Source organism: Hyposmocoma kahamanoa, unplaced genomic scaffold (assembly GCF_003589595.1).
Source record: "Hyposmocoma kahamanoa isolate Upper Pololo Valley unplaced genomic scaffold, ASM358959v1 100021, whole genome shotgun sequence".
NCBI lineage: Eukaryota > Metazoa > Arthropoda > Insecta > Lepidoptera > Cosmopterigidae > Hyposmocoma > Hyposmocoma kahamanoa.
In genome coordinates, this window is record NW_020653200.1 from 18,312,889 (window position 1) to 18,334,899 (window position 22,011).

Below are 22,011 nucleotides of genomic sequence, written 5' to 3' on the forward strand. Positions count from 1 at the left end.
GTTAATTGCTGTTTCGCAATTGACAATTAATCAATTGTCAATCTTTAATTGCCAGAACAATTAAATTTTGCCCAACACTGCTTGCCATTAGGGTCGTATTTTCAGTGCTTGAAATCGTACTCAAGTCCTTGCCATTACGGTCGTAATTCCAGTGCTTGAAATCATACTCAAGTCTGCTCAAATTCTGACTTGAGCATTGAGTAGAGTTCTGGAATACGACCCTTGAAGGCCGGCTGATTGCTGTCGCGACACGGTACGGCACGGCAAAGGATTTTAGTTTTGATCAAGTTATTTTTATTGTTATTTCATCGAGTTTAGAATTCATATTACTTTATTTCGATACAATTATACCGCGACACGTCGTGGCATGCCGCTTTTTTATTTAAGTTAAGGATAACTTAAATAAAAAAATAATCAATTACCAAACCGAAATAATAGATTATTATTTTTTAAATAGGAACTAACATTTATTTACAATTTCATTTTGTCAGTACACAGTACCGATAGAAGAAAAATATTCCGTAAAACAATCTCTTACAACCATTCCATCTAAACTATTAGGTTTCGGTAAAGTAGTAGATCTTACAGCAAATATTGCTTGACAGGTTTCGCACAGTGCTGAATCCCATTCGATAGCTAAAAGCTAAAGACTTAAAATAAGCTCCTGTAACGACAAAACAAAAAAGTATTAGTAGATAACTTAAAAGCAAAAATAAAATTAGTAGATGACTTAAAAGCTAATTATTTTTTATCAGATAGTTTTAATGAGAAGGGAAGGATTATTTTGTAATGCTATATGGAATAAATCTTATGTTACAGCTGAAGAATGCCAGAAGACGTGGACTTGCCTTCGCAACAATTGCAGAAAAGCCCTAAAAAATAGAGTGTACAAAAGCGGGGATGCTGCCAAAAAGAAGCTACAAATAAAATTTGAAAAGGAACTCAATTTTTTGCGGAAATTCATTAAAAAAGCTCTCAAATTTAGATTCCTCATCCGAAGATATACGGTATTCCGAAGATACGCAGCGTTTTGAAAATACACAATATCCTGAAACATCATTCCCTATTCCTGAAGTACAATCACCTGTATCTCAAATGCCGATCTCTGGTGCGTGTGATTCATCACATCTTAGACCGGTTGGACACGTTCATCAACAATCGTACTTGACTTCATCGAAAGCACAGTGAACAGAAATAACAGCAGAAATATTAAAAAAATACATAGAATACCAAAAGAAAGATCAACACCCGGTGGAGATAATTTAATCAAGCAATGGCGGCAACGGTGAAATCGTTATCACCAAAATTACAGGCTGACGTAAAACGAGACGTTCTACTTAGCGACACATCCGAAGAACAGAGTCCGATGTGATTATATAGCGAAAAGAAAATAAGTACGTTACGGAATGATTTCGTTAATCAGACAATACCTATTGTAACGGTGTTTTGAGAATTTATATATTTTATTTCGTTTCGGAAATATAAAATTGAACAAGTCGATCTGACATCCACAGCGAAGGAGAACGACCGAAATGTACTATGTCGAGAGAACAAGTAGTCTTGCACATAGATCTTTGTTCTACGGATGAGACGAATTGTAGCGAATCGCTACAAATCTCTTGTATATTTCTGATATAGTCTTCTAAAAGTTTAGTTTTATATTTAAATTCTAAATTTAAATGTGTCTGTTTTTGGCGCCTTTTCATTAACTTTAGCTAGTGTTTTGCTGTTTTACTTTGATAGCGACAACATGTTTTCTAGTAAATTATTCAAAGCTGTAAGTACATTTGCTTGGCCTTGCTCATTTGTTGTTAGCACCCAACCTTTAACCCATTGATACAGTACGCTACACATATTGTTACTGAAGCAGAAATAAAACATTCAGAATCTATGGAGTTAGCCACTGTCGTGCGGCAAAATCGTCCTTCAACATTGAGGCTTGATTCGTATCGCGTAGACGCTATGCGACGCGGCGCGGGCTGCATTAAGGCGAGCAATGCAACATAAACTATTTCCTCAACAGAATAAGTTGCCTTGTTCATTTCATTAAACAAACAAATGAAAACGAAGATGCAGGATGCGACGCCTGGCTGCAGAGAGCTGCGGTAGGCGCAGTTTATAAAATGCAATATATACAATATATTCTCCACTAAATAAAGTATACATTTCTTCAAACAAAAGAGAAAAACCGCACTGCGTCGCCTACGGTAGGTTACACTTGGCGACGTCGCTAACCGTCGGCGACTTGTTCCGCCCTCAGCAATGCGAAGTGTAACTTAGCTTAACATTAAGGTATATTTCTTTGAAAGGCATATCGCGTGGTAGAAGTAATGTAGTACAGAATTTCATGTTTACTCATTGTCTTATAGGTCAATGTGTTTACTAAACTAAGTCGATATTTCTTTGAAAGCAAAGCAAAAAGCAGCGCTGCGTCGCGCTGCGCCGCCAACCGTCTCCTACCGTCGCCGGCGCAGCGCGGCTTTTCTCTTGTTAGAAGCAATGTATACTTTATTTAGTAGAAAATATGTTCTATATTATAGTGTATGCATTATAATATAGAACATATTTTCTACTTTTATAAAGTGCGCCTGGCGCAGCTCGACGTCTCCCGCGGCCGCTTGCTGCCGCCTCTACTGAGGTCGTGTTTAAGAGGGAGCAGAGGAAAAAAATCCTAATCTTCGATTTGATTTTAGAGGGGTATATCCACTTTAAAGTAAAAATTAAATATTGTATGAGTAACTACACGATATATTCAAGCATAGACATTCATCAGAAACATAAAACAAGCATAAAACAATAAAGTTTCCTCGATAGATAAAAATCACGAAACGACCTCTAATTTTCACATTTTTTCGATTTATCCTCGAAATGCTACAGGTTATTAGGACGAAAATTAGATAATTAATTATATTTATGCCAGATCTGCAACTGTCACTACGGATTTTTTTAATCCCTTTAGTTTTAGAGTTATTCCGCTAAAACGAATTTGGTACTTTTAATGCGCAAAATTCAACATATGTCGCATGTCACGCGAACTTCAGGCATATATTTGTTTCACAAATTTGGGCGGAGTCAACGTCAAAACTTTATTGGCATGAAAGCTCTTAAGCAATTTGTAGATTATACATGCAAATAATATTGCAAGGATGAGAAAATCCCGTGTTTCATTCCGGTAGAACCAATATCGGAAATGTACTTTTCTAAAGTGTTTTTGGACGCCTAGGTGTTTTGGGTAGTGCCGCGGAGCGAACTTCGTAGTCTTATATTCCGGGTTCGACTCCCGGTAGAACCAATATGAAAATGAACTTTTCTAAAGTGTGTAAGTACATTACAACCTCAGTTTTCCTAACAAACTCACTTTTCCTTCCAACCCGACCTTTTAGCTCTCTACCACCACAACATGGCATGAAATACCAAGTTTGTATTTACCATTGATTGTAGTTTGTATACTTTTTTCTCAACAATAGGAATCAGTAGGTACCTATAGATACGTCTACCCATTGGTTGGAAGCTATTGATTTTATATGTATTATTCCTTTGCGGAGGAATAGCAGGTAAACTTATTTTCGACTGGTTCACGGGTTATTATTATTCTTTTATATAAATTTTTACTAACGCCTGGGTATCTAGACTGGAGGGCGAAGACATTAAATTTACATCTTCTGTAGATAGATATGGTTTGTTGGGCAATATGCGCTTTGGCATTAGAGTGTCGAAATAACGGTGAAGAACGCTTGACTTGTCGTACTTAGTTTTTCTTTGTAAGCCTTGCTTAATGATCAAGTTTTATGGTCGTAGCTGATCTAGGGAGCTATGGTAGATGACTCCGCGACTGGATCACCAAATAGTTACTAAAAATTGCTGTGGGTCAACCGTTTACAATTATAAGAAATAATCCATATTACATTACAGTAGGCAGGTAGCTTCAACATGCGTTGCCAGTCGTATTTCGAACAATTCGTGTGGTTAGATTTTTTATTTTACCCATTTTGCGCAAATGGATCAGTACATCTGCCTATGGGTATAGTTACATCCAATTATTCCGCTACTTTCTCCGTAGTTTGCGATGGATCGGCTCAACAATGACTCGTAAGTCGTCATTATTCACTTTAAATTAAGAGGATTGTGCAGCCACCGATAAGCATTCAAAAAGCTGAAATGTTTTTATTCCAGTGAAGTTTAACGTATTTCAATTATTTTTTATTATGTTATTGACATTATGGACATAAACCAACATGAACATATTAAATGTTTAAATTTTTTCGATGTTCATTATAGGTTTGTAGAAATGACCAAGACCAGTCACCGTATTTTATGTCGTAATTCCTCTCGTACAAAACCATTCGCATGTTATAAATAAGGCATTATTGAATAAGAAACGAAACCTACAAGTCTAGATGGCCTTTCTCAAAAACGGATTTAAAATAATTAAAAAAAAACTGTTTTTTTGATATGACTAAAAGTAGTCTCAAATGAAAGGTACCGTATCCTACAATATGTTTCACTTAAGAACCTAGCTATTATCACTGTAGTTTTCATGAAAAAAAAAAGGAAAAAAGAAAACACGCCTCCACGGAAGTGACACAAGTCCATTGTAATGACATATTAGATTAATTTTAATGAAGCATGTATGGTTTACTGTAGAATAACACGTATTTTTTACTTAATTATCTTTATTTACGTAATCAGTTAGATATTGATTAAATTTTGGGCTTTTAAAGTATTAGGTATATTAAATTATGTAATTCTATATTATTAAAATATATTTTTTGCAATACTAACACAGTCTTCTATTCAGTTTTTAATATCAGGTCACATGGTACCATTATTTCTAATAATAGTTTTTACAATCAATATTATTTTCTTAACACTTCGCACCTTTAGAATGAAAGTGGTCATCGCAAAATTTTTACTTTTTGGGAAAATGCAAAATAAGTGATGATGTTGTAACATTTTCATATCATCTAATTTTTACTCTTGGAGTACCAAAGGCAATGGCCTTATTAGTCTATCATGGTGCAAGGTAAAATAAGGACGAAATATTCAGCTTTATAACATGAAAAATAGTTTAACAATTTAAATAAAAAGTAATTTACAAAACACTAATTATTATAAGGTCACTATTTACTGAACTTTTTTGTTGTCATTTGACCTAATAAATAAGTAAACCTCTTTCATTTTCATCAGCTAAGTAAGATGTTATTACCTTATCAAAATTAAGTCGTTTTAATTATAAAAAAAGTCCTCTACGTAATAAAGTTAGTCCCAGTGCCCACAGACGGGACGGGACTGCAAGGGATTTTTGGGTGACGCATAGTATTGTAACTTAAGATTATGACTTTATAGTTGCAATTTTAGTGATAATGATCATAGCTGCAAAATGAAGCTGCGATATGCTTAGGCATGCAGAGCCTTCAGCCTCCGGAATCCCTAGGCAACCTCCGGAATGCCTCAGCAGCCTTACGGGATGCCTCGGTAACCTTAGGGATGCCTCACCAGTTTTAGGGATGTCTCGGCACCCTTATGGATCCTCGGCAGCTTTATGGATCCTCGGCAGCCTTATGGATGCCTGGGCAGTATTGGGCCTCGGCGGCCTTAAGGATGCATCGATAAGTCTCAGGACGCACGCTCCGCGTCGCCTTTGGTCAACATTAGCTTGACGACATACAACTATAGCATTCAATACACGTTAAGCAACAATGTAGCGACGGTATGCTTCAGCATACCTAAAGATGCCTAAGGATACCGTGGCATGTTTAAGGAAGCCGCGACATAATTGCTGTCAGTGTGTGCTTGCATATAGAGTTGCTGAAGCATCGACTGCCGTCCCGTCCTGTCGGCTATTCGGCTAATTTAACCACTATTTCTATAATGGTGGTGGGGATTACTTTTTGCTGTCTTCAATCCAATCCTCTTTGGGTATGTTGTTCTACCTACTGTCACTTTGTGAATCAAGTCTCTTAAGCAAGTAATTTACCAATAGTGATGGAGATGAGTATCTGGATGATGAAAGACAGCTTGAAGCAGAACAAGGTCGTATGCTTGGGACAGAAGGAGGTGTTTGAAATAGAAGGAATATGCGCATTCGGTTCATCGGTTGATTTTCGATATCGTTTGAAGGCGGTGAATCATCACGCAGACAGATCAAAAGTCTTTCCCTGCTTTATCTATTATCTCTGCGAATTTTTAGCCTCTTACGCCTTTCCTTTCTCTGTTTTCTTTCTGACATTTGATCAATAGATAATACTTATTCTTTTCTCCTTTTCGTTTTTTGTAACGTACAAGTCACACACAGTCAAGAGCACGCCAAGCTTGACACTGTGTACTTTGGACCCGTTCTTATCCTAAGCGGCATAGAGTTGGATTTAAATCTTAAGTGTCAAGCTTGACGTGTTCTTGACCCTACTTTTACATTTTTTTATTATTTATTATTTTAATATTTATTACTACTTTTATATTATTTACTGTTTTTTAGAAAGTTTATTCTACGTATTATCACAAATTAATATAGATTAGTTTATTTATTACAGATAAATATATTTAATTTTAATTTGTATAATTGTAAATGGACTTTGCACACGACATGGAAGTGACATTTTCGTCACTTTCTTAATGATGATTTAAATAAATATTTATATTGTGTAAATATTAATAGAAATCATATTAATTTAAACTAACACGATTAATTTTAAATAGGAATTGACTAAGTAATACAAGTATATCGCTTTTTAATACATATGCACAAAAAAAAATTGCAGAAATGAGAATGGTCCATATAAAGATATATTGAACCAAATGTAACCAAAATCGTAGAATTATGTAAAGTTTAAAGGGAGTAAAAACTTTACCCCCTTGAACTTTAATTTTATTTGAAATTATATGAAATGATAGAGGCACTTCCGTACCTACGATAAGTGTAAGGTTAGGGGTGGTCTTGGAGCATGTGCTCTAAGGGGGTGGGTATTGTTGATTGCTTTTTGTTTTTTTTTTCCGTTTTCACATCGGTATCGACTCTACGGCAAGGATGTAGGTAAAGGCGTTGGGCCACTACGGTCCATCCTGCCAGCTGAGAGACGGGCGCATCTGCGCCGCTGTGTTTAAACGCGAACTGCGAGGTCATAGTACCCTTTCTTTCTTTAGAATTATATTTTTAAAATGAATGGATCGACTGGTTGTCTCTTGGGCTGGCACTTACTTTGCTCAAGATATTAGCACAGCCCTATGAAGGAAGAACGTTTCCAGCTTTCTGGGCGTGCCGTCGCGTTATGCATTGTTATTTCTACCATACGATCCTACTAAATATGATAGTACTAGTGCTTTATGTACTTAAGGCTTTAATGCCTGTTTGCCTTGTGAATCTTGTAGGTAATAAATTGTAAATTGTGTGATTCGCAACGATTGTTACGCAAAAAGACAACATTTTGCTTCTCTCTGTTTTTAGCTCTTAAAATAATGAGATTAGAATTTCACTTCTATAATATAATTTAAAAAAACAGTGTCAAACTTCACTTAGGGTCGTATTCTAGAACTCTACTCAATTCTCAAGTCAGGACTTGAGTATGGTTTAAAGCACTTGAAATCATACTCGAGTCCCTGCCATTAGGGTCGTATTTCCAGTGCTTGTGTTGCCAGTGCAATCCTGATTTGAGCATTGAATAGAGTTCTAGAATACGACCCTTAGAGTCGACTCGAGCCTTGACGTTACGACAGCTATTGCAGAGTACCTATTTTTGATACAGAGTATAATATACAGGGTGCGGCGTGGGAACTTACTTTGTTTTTAAATCACAAGGCAAAAAGTATTAAAGATAACAATTTAATTCTTTCTTTTTTTACAAAGTACTACATTTAAAGTTTAGTTTGGTTCACTTACAAGCTTAATTCTTCAATATTATGTCTTGTAGGTGACCTCCACGTTGTTCAATGCATTTTGTAAGGCGAGATCGGAAGTTTCGCTCTACCTTTTCAAGCATATCTGGACCGATGTCGGTAATTGCAGCGAATTGTGATTGCGAATGTTGTTCTTCAGCTCAGCTAGGGTCCTCAGACGATTGGTGTGAACTGCGGATTTCAGATACTACGTTTGCTTGTGGTTTGTATGAGTTATCTACATGCGCGCAGCCTAGGGAAAGGCGTTATCGAAATATTTTTCAAAATACCTTTGCGCTCAGGTGCCGGTTCTACATAATCCTCTTAAGCTGTGGTCACTCATAAGCTAACGAGGCTCATTATCCAGGTCGAAATTTCCCCTGCTACATCAGGCAAACCAAAATACGCACAGTGTGCTCATTAGTTACTTACTACTAACGATCTATACACGTTTTTAATGTTTCGAGTCGTTTCGTAACCCGAATTCCAACTTAGCGCTAAGCTAAGTTGAAATTCGAGTTGCAAAAATTACAATCTTAGATGTATCCGTGGTTAAATTCAAATGAAAATTAATTAGAAACAAATGAATAACGTCAAAATTAAAAAATTTTTAAATTATAAGCAAAGTTTCTAGTCGGAATCTCACATGTACAAATAACAATTTTATTAAAGTAAAATTAAAAGCGAGAAAAATTTTCTTTTGCTATTTAAATTACTGTATTTATTAAAAAAGAATTATGATAATAGTTGTAGTAGTTGAACTTGGAATCCGTATGACAATCAGAATGTTATTTTATTTATATTTTATTGGAGGATTTTTTTCAGAAACAGTCTCTAAATAATACCTACTGTTCGAACCAGGAAGAAGCGAGTAGGTATTCATTTCCTAGACAATGCTGGGACGGGGATACTCGTAACGTTGGGTTGAAATTGATTATTGATTTAACAAGCACAAGAATAACGTAGAAGGTAGACGCATAGAGCAAGTAAATTAGTTTTCTCTCAAACATGCTTGGAAATTAATTACATTTTTATTGAATTGATATTCAATTATTTTTTGTGAAATTACTCCACTAGTTTGTTATAATTATTAATACAAAGATCGAACACTCAGAAAAAATTCCTTCGATCCGGTCGGATTCGAACCGACGTCTTTTTGCATACCGTGCCAGACGCTATACCAACTAAGCCACGGAACGAACCAACGGACTTCACGAATTCTTCTATGTGCTTGCGTCGTGTCTGTGATAAATCTGCAATAGATTTCTCATAGATGGCGCTACGACTAAAAAGTCATTGAAAGACCAAGTACAAAGACGTATGCAAGAAGACGTCGGATCGAAGGAATTTTTTCTGAGTGTTTTTTCTGAGTGTTCGATCTTTGTATTAATAATTATGCTTGGAAATGTTTGCATTACTTTCAAAAAACGAACATGGAAAATTTGTCATTTATGGACCGTGAGGCTTCTTCCCGGCCAAGGCCTGCAAAGTAAGTATGAAAATAAATTAGGCTCAACTCACACTGGCGCAGAGTGGAAACGTCGCGTCGCGTCCTGTTTTTCAATTACAACGCTTTCCAACCTATCTCAATATCCAAGCGGAGCAAACTATTCACGTTCCTTAACGTAGTAATTGATATTGATGATTTAATAAAAATGGATCGATCTGTGTATTTCTGTTTAGCGCAGCTTTTTGTTACATCTTTCAGGGGTTGAGCATCTTTGAGGGATGTTAGTTTAATTTTGGTACATAGGTACACTTGTTGAGGATCGATGGTTTTGAAGGGGTAAAAAAGATTAACTTTAAAATAGTGGAGAAATAAGAAGTACACATGTATATAAAACTATTGTATTGAAATGTTACTACACTTAGGAAATGAAAATATTTTTCCGGATTTAAATCGCGTATATTTGTTTTTTCAAACAAACCGACGTTTCGGGCCCTTTACACCTCCCGCTTGGTCACGGTTGATTGAGGTGGTACAGTCTTCAACCAGTTATGTCTATATTTTTAATTTTACAAAGAAACATTCCAATTTACGTTGCATTAAATTTTACAAATTATTTTATTGAATGAATATTTATTAAGTTCAATTTATTATAATTAATAATAGAAATTAGAATAAACTAAAACATATTAATTAGTACTGCAGTGTTATGTCTGTTTGGGATTTTTCATTAGAGGAAATACTGGATCACAAACTGGTGGTACGGAGAAACCATCTTCTCTGTTGAAATTAGGATGTTTTTTAATTTCAATGGCCTCTCGCAGCATCCTGGGTAGATAATGGAGTTCTTTTGGAAGGACCCGGGGTTTGTCAAACTTCATTGAATGTGTAGGTTTATCCATGACATGCTCGCAGACTGCAGATTGTTTACGCGACGATGTTTGACATCAGCTATATGTTCTTTGACGTGGGTACAAATACTTCGCTTTGTTTGTCCAATATAAGAGAGACCGCACGTATAGTCAAGCTTGTAAACGCCTGCATCCTGTAAGGGGATGTTACATTTCACGGGTCTCAGGAACTGAGAAATCTTCCTCAGGGGCTTGAAATAGGTCTTGATAGATGCACGCCTGAGGACTCTTCCGATCTTGTCTGTAACACCTATCACGTAAAATAAGATGGCAGATCTTCGCTCGACTGTTGGTGGTTTCACATGGGGTCTGCGGCATTGGCGTGGAATCTTCAACTTATTCGCATGTAGGACTTGCTTTATATGCTGAAGTTCCCCTGCCAGATGATTACTGTCGCAGACACCATGTGCTCTCTGAAACAAAGATTTGCTACAGTAGCTAACTGTAGCTAACTGTAGCTAACGGTAGCTAACTGGCTAGGATGGTGATGGGAATTACCATTGAGATACATATCTGTATGGGTTTTTTTCGAAATACAGTATGGCCTACAGTATTATTAGGATTTCTTTTAATTAAAACATCTAAGAAAGCTAAAGTACCACAATTCTCTTGTTCCATAGTAAATTGGATTTTAGTACTAAAATAATTAAGATGGTCCAAGAAAGAAGGTATGCTTAGAAAGAAGGTATATCTGTAGGTAATATTGTGAAAATATCATCAACGTACCGTTTGAAAATCTTCGGCCTAGCTTGACCCATGGGTAAAACTCGCTCCTCGAAGTCTTCCATGAAAATATCGACCACAACTGGAGATACCGGGGAGCCCATCGCTATACCGTCAATTTGTAGGTAGAATTCATTATTCCACAATAGGTAGCCTGATGTTAGGCAGTGTTCTAATAATTCTGCATATTCAATGGACATATTATGTTCCCTTAGCTTTCTACGTACAATTTCAATGCAGTCTTTTACTGGTAGGTTGGTAAACAGCGACTGAACATCAAAACTGACCATGGTGTCATCATCAGTTAACCGTAGATCTTGGATTCCACTGATGAAATGGTATGAATCCTTCACATGTGTAGAAGTGTTCACTCTCAATGGTGACAGTACCTTTGCCATGGGTTGAGCCAATTTGTAGGTTGGTGTGTCAATCTGGCTAACCATAGGACGGAGTGGGTGTCAGCCTTATGTATTTTTGGTAACCCATACGTGTTACTACACTCTCACTGAGCAAGATGAGTGGTGTAGCGTGTAGATGAAAAGATGGTGCCACGAATTAGGAGGCTATTATTTTTGAGAGTTAGAAACTAGGGACAGAGGTGCATGATCGGTGGGCAGCTAGGTAGTTGGCGAGACGCGGTGGTGCTGGTGCAGCAGTTCAAATATAGAGATATATCTGTAGTATCTAGAGCGTCGTCTTGACAAGTTGTGGTTGCGTGTTTTACTCACATAGCCACTACTATTTCGTCCGTATGGCAGAACAACGTGTTATGTCTAATACATCGACCTAAATAACACGTGGTTCGGGCAAACGGCCGATTTACTCTAAAAGATTTCTTAGTAACCTCTCACACGGGAAAGATAACTGTCCCAGCGGTAAGAGCGTAAAGGTGAAGAACAGGTTTAGCTTGAAGAAGTTGAGGAACTTGAAATCAGGCTAGCGTAAGAGCGGTGGGTGTAGTAGGTACCAGGTACGTTTACGGCTGATTGAGATGGTATTAGTCATCAACCAGTTTAGTATTAAGGTAATGCAAATTACCCTATTTAGATCTAAACTCACAGTAGTCATTAAATTAAGTACTTTATTTTTAATTTACCGAAATATATACTCCAATTTGAACGCTACATTTTTTTTCCAAAACATTTAGTGCCAAAAATACTTTCTAAGCCCCAAGAACTCGATATGTTTTTATTATTAAAATGTATTTTATCAAAACTAAGTCACTAGAAATAACGAGGTGTTAAAATGTATTATGGGAAAATCGTAATACTGGGGTCTATTATTCTGGAACTAGGGCTTGCAACAATAATCGCCTATTTTTGGTCTACGGATAATTCGAATAATATAAAATCTAAGAAATACTTAAGATTTCTCATAGATGGCGCTACGTCTAAAAAGTCGTTGAAAAACCAAATACAATAACGACATCAAACACAATTCATGAGGTCCGCTGGTTCGTTGCGTTGCTTAGTTGGTATAACTTTCGGCACGGTACGCTAGAAGACGTCGGTTCGAATCCGGCCGGATCAAAGGAATTTTTTCGGAGTGTTCGAATTTTGTATTAATAATTCTAACAAACTAGTGGAGTAATTTCACATAAAAATAATTGATTCAATAAAAAATAATATATAAAATCTTTTATCCGAATGAAAAGGATATAACCAATATTTACTATATCGGTTTTAAAAACATAGTCAATATTTAAAAATCTTGTTATTACAAAAACAAAAATAATCAATTGATATATACAATATTAAGTAATACCAACTGTCAATTATTTTTACATATAAAATATTAACGGTATTGTAAACGAAGTGAAAGGTTTTTTACATTAGAGTAATTGTTACAGTAAGTAAGTATAGTGTATTTGCATACGGATGAATAATTTAATAATAAAAGAATGGGTGCGACACGATAATGGCCGTGACTTAAATTCTACTTAGCTAGTCAAACAATTCTATGGCATTTTACATCTCTGTTGCATTCGTTGTATTTCGATTTCTAGTTATAAATCATACAACGATTTTCGTAGAACTCGCTGAACGTCGACCTGACCGTCGAAGGTTGAACCTTCAGCGCTCGATCCGGCAAACGAAGCGTGTTTGCAGGACGCGGTTCACGTCGCCTGATTCACTACGAGTAGGTAGGGACACTCAAGGTGATTTGCTATAATAGCTGTTGCTCTGTCATGTGTGTGCATCATCATTCGTTCGTGCAGCTGTATGGTTTGTAAAACTGAAGTCGAAGTACATGGTCAGTTGTTATTGCATGACCCGTAGGGCAGGGTGCGGGGAACGAGTACGATACGACCGCGACGCGAATGCGATCCGTATTGCAGGCGAGCAAGCTAACACTTATTTCATTATACAATGTTACAGCTTTGTGTCATTGTATAATAAAATAAGCGTTAGCTCTAAACTCTCAAAACAGCTGTTCTGAGAGTTTTTTGAATTGTATAACATGTTGTATTTTAACATAAAATAATACATGTATTGCGGCTTATATCTTTAAAACCCCGAATGCAAGTTGTTATTGTTAAGAATACTTTTCAAAGTGATTATGAAGTACACGTATTTTTTAAGTAACTCTAAAAATGAAAAAACTTCAGGGTTTTTAGGTTTATGTGGGAAAATTAGTATTATTGGTCTATTAATATAGAAAGTAGTAGTAAAAACTGTAAATATTGAATTTTATTGTTATTTTTAAACTACACCTAACTACTATACGAAGTGACACCCTTTAAATGAAAAATTGTTCACTACACAATGCAACAAAGACTGAGGAGCCGGAAAGTTTTGTGAAGTCTTTATTAGTTTCGACACATCCACTGAACATTGAGCAACTCATGCAAGGTGCATCCTTTGGCGCCAAGGAGTCTAGTAGTAGTAGAGCTCTTTGTGAAAATGTTCGCCCAGGGAAGTACTGCCACCATTACTGTGTTCCGATTTTGAAGAGTAAGAGTGCTGCTGAAATTACAGGCACATGGGACTCATCAACTTGTTTCAAAGCGACGGGCGCAGTGGCAGTGCCACTCAGATCTTTGCGATTTAAAGCTCTGAGTGGCACTGCAACTGTTATGGACAGGCGTGTAGCTTACCATCAGGCGCACGACTTGTTCGTCCCGTTACTTGATATTATAAAAAAATCTATGTTTCTCTCGTTTTCCGACAGTATATGAATTGTTATGATTTGGTAATCTTTGAACAGGCTTATGACTGAAGTTTGCCGCAGGAAGGATAATTTCGTTCTGTGGTTATCGGATGGTACTTTTTTCTCACACACTCATAGCCCCGTACTAGGGAAACCCTGTATCACGGGTGTCATACATACACATACATATACACAACGACAAATCACACCCAAACCCACAAGAGACAATTATTTCACCCTTAAAAGTTTCTCTAGGAATCTCAGCGTTCTCTTGCGTCAGCTGAAAACTTTGTGGAGTGTTTTTGGCATACCAATAAATCAGATTTTAATGTATAAATTGTGCGTTTAGCGTTTTTCTCTTTGTAGTTTGTTGGGTTTCAACAGGTTAAACGATGGCCCATCTCTCATCGTGACCTACGTTCCATAATATCTAGGTGTGTCTAAGCTGTGTCGCATAAGTATCTCATCGATAAGATAAGAAGTTAGGAGAAGACATGTTATAAAATTAAGGGAATTTATCTTCGTCCCACTAAAGTTTGTTATTTATCTTAATTCGCTTGGACCAATATTAAACAAATCATATACATAGCCAAAGTAATTCAATAAAACACTTTTGTTATGGAAATCGGAAACAACGACAGTTCCATAAACAACCAGACCCGAGACAATACTGAAAAGTCAGTTTCTACATTGAGTCGGCCAGGGGTCGAAATCGGGACCTCAGATATGGCGACACCATAAAAACCGGTGTGCAAGCGACTCGACCACAGAGGTCGTCAAAACACAAAGTACTCGTGTATCGTAATAATTTTGTATAATTGGTGACGTTTCTAAACAATAAGTAAAATCCATAGGTCCTACGAGAGAAACTGTATACCTAATAAATTTATCAATTTAGCTTGTCCCCACCAAAGAGGACAGCTGGTAGGGACTACTGGAATAGACTAATCAATTAATAGTGAAACCGACTGGTGCACTGCAATTTTCTTAGGCAAATATTTTGTATGAGACAGTTCTTCATTTGTTGAATCATTTATCTTATTACCAGCTGACAAATGTGTTGCTAATAGGTTGTGAGAGTTCAATGTTAATTCGCGTAAAATCCAACGATTTCGAGCCAAACTAGTTGACTGTGAAATGCCGTTACGCACACTAATGAAAACACCGCATGGTGGAGGGCATGTAAAATTCACCAAAACTGTTAGCAGACTCATTTAAGATAGACGTTGGTTTAGAGAACAGTGGCGATAATTATTTCGGTTTTTGATCTGGCCGGGTAATAAGTACGTGGTCCGTTTACTTGCAGGCAGCTTGCTTGCACACCTGACTGACAGCCAGCCAGCGCGCAGTTGGCGTTTGACTTTCGAACGAGATTGCCCGATGCGCGGGAAAATTTCTTCGCATGTAGAGCTGTCAGATTTGTGGCATTTCCCGATCGAAAAATATTGTTAAATAAAAAAATCTTATAACGCGCTAAAATAGAAAGTGAATAACATTTCTGTGATTGATTTTTTAAATTATAATTTTTTTTTGGTTGGATTGTAATGCAGTGATTTAGTGACTATTTTCAGTGAAAGTGTAGATTTGGGATAGACTTAAATATGAAGCTTACACAATATTTTTTCGGGTCGTGTCTTTTATTCCTGTGTATTTTTATAGGTAAGTTGTAGTATACACACATTTTTGAGTATACTTAAACTAGTATTCAAGGCTGTTGCGAATTCCGTATGAATTGTTTGTAATTATTGTTAGGTAAATGCACTGCTACTGGTCAACTAAAGTATTCCGCATTACCTTATTTAATAATTATCGAATCATATTTAAAAAAAAATCTGTTATTAGTTTTGAAATTTTGCCACAAAACCAGTTACTTGCTTTTTAACCGAGTTCAAAAAAGAAGGAGGTTCTCAATTCTACTGCATGTTTTTTTTTAATGTATGTTACGCGATTACTCTGGCATTTGTGAACCGATTTTGATAACTCTTTTTGTTGGAATAGAGCACTTTAGTATTCATCCCATTTAAATTCGAAGAAACACCTCTAAGGGTAGCAAATTAGGGGTTAAATCAGGGTTTTTGGATATCAACCACTTTTCGTTAACAGTTTTCAATAAAACTTGGCAAATAGATGTAATTCCACAAACTTTTGAAGTTCGTTTATTATATTTATATAAAAAAGATATAATTAATTAATTAAATTAACTCATTAATGCTTAATACATATTAATTCATTAGACATGAAGTTATACTTAGGTAAAATAAAAGATTGTAAATAACGTCATGTTAACAATAACCAGTAAAAGTATGAATGGGTTCGCATAATTTTATATAATTATGGGTAATGTTCGTAGTTTAAACATTATGAAAATGTATCATTTGTCATCATACAAATTTTTCGTCTTAGTAATAATAAACGTCGACTGTGGAGTAAAAAAAATATTATGTGATTATTACTTACATAAAATTTTAATAAGCTCTCTGAAATATACTCAAAAGACAAAGTCGATCCAGAGGTAAACGTATCCTGCGACCGAAATTTAGGAGAGTTAATACTTACACCAAATGATGAGTCTCAATTACATACTCCAAAACCTTAAGGTTTACTTACTTACTTACTTAAGGTGTTCAACGCAAAACCCACATTTATTTTCTAGAATATTACTTTAAATGATTCTAAAGTACATAATTATATTATATTTGGATTCTACTAGAGGCGGCTGAAATATAATCTCTTTTTAACTATTTTCATTTGAAAAATAATACAGGTCATTATTGTAACGCATTCGTTGTTTATTCTTTTTCAAAATTGGTGACAGTTTGCTGTTTATTTATTTTCGCTTTGCAAGGTTAAAATGGCGGAAGAAAAAGACATATTGTTTAAAAATGAACAAAAACTATTTTGTCCTTTTCTAACAAATAAGTGCATTTCCTATTTACGGTCCCTATAAACATTTCATATTGAAAAATAAAAGAAGCCATGGTTATCTTTTATTCCACTCCCTTTTAGGCTCCTTGCATTTTATGTATAAAAAAATTATAATTGCATATTGATAACTGTTATATACAACTGAATTTGCTGAAGCTAATTTAAAATCCCTCATTACTATCTATATGTATATCAACTACTTTTGCGTTGATAGCCTGAATTCTTCATAAATAACAATGAATTTAATAAAATTATTGATAATTTGTAAAAATATAAAATTTACATTACAAGTTTCTCTAGAGAGTCATTCATTCGTTGTCTTCAGGCAGATAATTATTGATCTTTGGTATTAAATCAATCATCGATGCAATTTTTGTAATTCGAACGAATCCCTTCGATAAGTTCTGTTTTACACTTTCTCAAGTTTGGAATCATATAAGCCTTAACGAAGCCACTATTAATTAATCCGGTCTAATAATGGTCTTCTTTCTCGGAATGCAATTTTCAAATAACTTCTTCAAATCGTTTAGTCGTTTAGTCGAATGTATTAAAATTTAATACGTGTATAATCGAATTGATAATAAGATGGTAATAATGGGCAGGTAAAATATATGATAATGATAACAAAATTTATTTACTATAAGTATAGATCATTCAATTCAAAAGGAACCACACATCCGAACAATATGGAAACATTTGAACTAATTTTAAACAAAGGAAAGTCGGGCAGGGCTTTGTATTGAAACTAAGTATAAAAAGAACACTTCAAAAACGTATTATGTGCGGCTAGCATTAAACAAAGGAAATCGGTACTGAGTTTAGAATACGCCAACTCTACATCCTACCTGCCATCGAGACATAGTCTCCATAATACCTACAACAATACGCGACTTCGTGTGTGTTTAATGTACATATTTATATATGGGAAAATGCCAACAATAACTATAAAATGCCGTCTGAAAATCGATTTAAAACATCATCTCATCAGGTTGTTAATAAAAAATCTGTAACCAAAATGCCATTTACTTTAGCACCAAATGATTCAAAAGCTCACACAAGCGTCTCGGTCGAGTCACGGTCAAAACGGTAACGCGTCGTCGAACCGGTAACGGTACGAATGCACTTGCGATCTGACACCTGACACACATGAACTGCAACCGGCTGATCTAGGCCGAATAGGTGTACGCTTGAACATCGTTTTATCATTGATTGCGCTGGTTAATGGTGTCGCGAGAAATTTTCTCCTCTTTAGATACGTCGAACCCACAAAGAGCATGCATTGTAAAAGCTTTGCTTTACAGGTCATACAAATCGCCTATTGTGATTATAGGGAAGGGAGTCAAGAATATTACTGCTACATTCTTCCAATCATTCATTTATTCTTTTTTTATCTGTTCTTCATTAATTTATTTCAATTATTCTTAAAATAAAACCAATGTTACTTTGATTTATATTGCAAATGATAATAAATATTTCAGTTATATAGTAGGCACAATGGTGGGTGGTATGGGTTAAATTGACATTTTTGTTACAAATGTGGCAGTAGAAGACCTGTATAGTAGTGAAACCGTGACTGCATACTAACAATTTTATAGGAGATGGTGAGGATGTACGAGATAAGATTATTTCGATTTACTACATTAATGTTGCTTACAGATGGGTTGACTTAGGTTTATCTTGTAAAAAATCTAAGAAAATGTATCAATAAAATAGTATAAATTCGTACCTTTATTTAATGTTACTTGCCTAATAAACTTTAACTCTCACAGTTTAGCGCCCTAGCAATCTATAAAATATATAAAAAAATCTATATTTTGGTGATTGCTAGGGCCTAAATTGAACGACACTAATAAATAGAAACGGTTCTTTGTTTCTGATTTCACTATATTTTTGCATATCCGGTGATAGTGTCGTAACCACATGTTATTATACGGTCACAACTGTACCCAGTTTTGACCACTTTCCCTCATGAGGAAAGTTTACTATTCTAATCGTGTATGAATTTACATAATTTTCTGGTTCATACTTCTCAATTTTGGTTCTTTATGGGTTTGTTAGATTTATGTGTGTGTGACACGTTAGGAGTAGGCCTCCTTGACACTATAACGAATAAAGATTAAAACGGAGGTCAGCGAATTTTGAGGCATCTGAAGAAAATCTATACGTTAAAGTTTAAATATTAGTTTTGCCTTAAGCTAGAATGTATTCAGAACTGATTATTTTAGCCGATAGGAAATGACGTTGTTAATAAATAAATATTTTATAAATCAAATATCCATAACCTTGATTGAACAAAACCATAAGTAACAAGTATATAATATACCTTATACTTAGAGGTACATAAATATTTGAGTAATATTATGTGAAGTTATGTTTTATGAGTGTACGTGTATGTTAGTCCATTACTGATTACGTCATTCGAAGGTAGCTTATAAGTGAATTGTTCTACCAATGTCATTCAATCGAACTAATCTAGTTTGTTGTTCCGGGCTTGTATTTTTAAATTTCGAAATTGATGTGTGACTTAGTTGAAAATGTCGATGGAACATTTATTATTGAATAGATATTTTAAAAACGTTTTTGTTCACCATATTCAATCACGTTAATTTTATTTATTTTTTATCGAACAAAAGAACTAACATGCATGCAAAGTTACGTTCTATTCCAGTCAAGGGTGTAAACATCGTTAGATGAAAATAACCGATGGCATTGTAACTAAGAAATCCCACGCTTGAAACGCGTACATGTGAATGGCATATAAATGTGCATAAATCTATTGAATCATATACTGGGCTTTCCCGCATTTCCCAATCGGCTGTGACGTCACACCATTAGCTAATTATTTTTATGCACTAAAGAATATTTCGAACCAAATGACTTAATTATGAAATGACCGTTGCGTAAACGCATTACTAATTCCCTTTAAACCCGAAACTGTTTTCTTTAGCCTTGTAATACATACAATCAAGCTATTATATGCCCATGAATTGTTAACGCATAATTCATATTGGTTGTATCATTAGAAGTTTCTATTCTCAAGTAATATCTTTATTCATTCAGTTCCTATAAATTCGTCAGACATATCATCATCTATGTTTCATAACAGTGACCCCTGCCTCACTTTGACACATTACTGTTCATTATTATTTGCTCACTAATATTCACCATGAATGTGTTAGCCATTGGCCAATATTTTATACACATTACGAAATATGCTATTAAAGCATGATATAGCAATTTGAAGGATTTTTTAAATTTTCTTCTCATTCGTCAGTTTAAATTAATTAATTTATTATTTTACAATGTAATATATTAATAAAATAAAAGTTTAAGTAAAATTTTAGTTGAATATACGCATTGTTCAATACTGAGTTACTGCACGGGTATGGGTACTGTAATATCGTATTAGATGTATTTAAGTACGTACATAGTGTTTCAAAAATGAAATTATATCGTAACTTATAATGAGTAAAAAAGACTAGACGTAAAAAAATAAGTACACGCAAACATAGAAATCACGGAGAAGTGGAAACTGGAAAGCCTATGTTAAAGTTTACCTTGTGGTTGACATTCTCTTCTATATTTGTTTAGCCTAATATCTTGAATATTGAGAAACAGCGAGTGTTTCGTACCCACGAAACTACGCCGTGTGAGTTAGTAAGTATTTGAGAATAATTTGCACGTCAATGTAAAAATTATTTAGGAGTACATCTATACTTTCACCTCGTTACCTTACTTCAATGCCGAAATCAATAATGCAATAGATACTAAGTAGTTTGTGTAAAAATGAAATTATTTATTAGCACCAGGCCCACGACTTGTTCGTCCCGTCACTTGATTTCACAAAAAAAGAAGTAAAAAAAAATATTAAAATAACTTTTTGTGTAGGGTTTTTGTTCCACAGTAAGTAGTTACTTTTTTGTAGGGATTTTATTAGAGAAAAGTATAAAACTATTACTGAAATAAATTGTGATTTGCGAAGACTTTGTGATTTTTCATAAAAAGAGTTTAATCATTCAATCATTATTCAAAACATAAATTACATTTTTATGAATGTATATTTTATAAATTACCTACCCGAGTACTAGATATGCTCCTGTAGAATATATTTAATGTAGTGGCCAAACAAAAATACCATCAAACTCATCAATAGTTTAAATGAACCAATCTAGAGATTTCTATATCTAATGTTGTCGAATACTTCGATTGCGTATTTAATATAATAATAATAATATAATAATAATGACGCACACACTCAACATAGCCCCGCACTAGGGAAACCCTGTGTCGCGGGTGCTATGGACACACACATAGACAACCACAAATTACACCCAAACTCACGAGAGAAATAAATGTAGGCCATATAAACATTTCTCCCGGCCCGGGAATCGAACCTGGGACCTCTGCGTGGCAGTCCGGCATGGTAACCGTTCGGCCACGGAGGCAGTAAAAAAATCGTATGCGGTAGATCTGCTATTAACAGACGTTTGTCAGAGATTTATTTTAGTTATTCCTGAACTCCATTGCAACTGGACAGTTAAATCTACACCGAGTTATATCCTAAAAATCTATAATATTTACGTGGACTTTCTTAACTTTAGGCAGCTTAAACTTAAGTTTATTAACAATCAACAGTAACTCCTATTTATTTGTCCCAGTGCTGGGCACGAGTCTCCTCTCAGGCAAGGCTTTAAGCCATAGTCCGCCACCCTGGGTCAATGCGGGTTGGGGGACTTGTACTTGTGTACATTGTCTTGTGTACTTGTGTACATGTTTTTCGAAGATTGTGAACATTTCTCGACATTTAGGTTCATCACGATATTTTCCTTCACCCAAAAGCTCATGGTAATATTTCAAATTGAAATTCGCACATAAATTCAGAAAAACTCAGAGGTGCGAGGCCGGATTCGAATCCACTTGAGAGGTGGTGGGTCAAACCATTAGGCTTCTACGGTTTATTTACAAGAAACCAATTAGTAACAATAA

At 35.3% G+C, this 22,011-nt stretch overlaps 1 protein-coding gene and 1 long non-coding RNA gene across 3 annotated transcripts in view; both read left to right on the forward strand.

The window, feature by feature from the left end:
• The window catches only part of LOC113227269, a 6,628-nt gene extending 4,572 nt beyond the window's left edge, over positions 1–2,056 (forward strand). The window contains exon 4 of the long non-coding RNA XR_003310184.1: positions 820–2,056. This is a non-coding gene — a long non-coding RNA (uncharacterized LOC113227269). The remainder of the gene's footprint in view (positions 1–819) is intronic.
• A 13,422-nt stretch (positions 2,057–15,478) lies between these two features.
• LOC113227768 overlaps positions 15,479–22,011 on the forward strand; it is a 39,715-nt gene continuing 33,182 nt past the window's right edge. Inside the window, exon 1 of one of the 2 annotated variants that reach the window (XM_026460774.1) lies at positions 15,479–15,759. In XM_026460774.1, coding sequence (XP_026316559.1) covers positions 15,702–15,759 — 58 coding nt within the window. In that variant the 5' untranslated portion in view covers positions 15,479–15,701. The remainder of the gene's footprint in view (positions 15,760–22,011) is intronic. The other variant, XM_026460781.1, reaches the window with a different exon arrangement.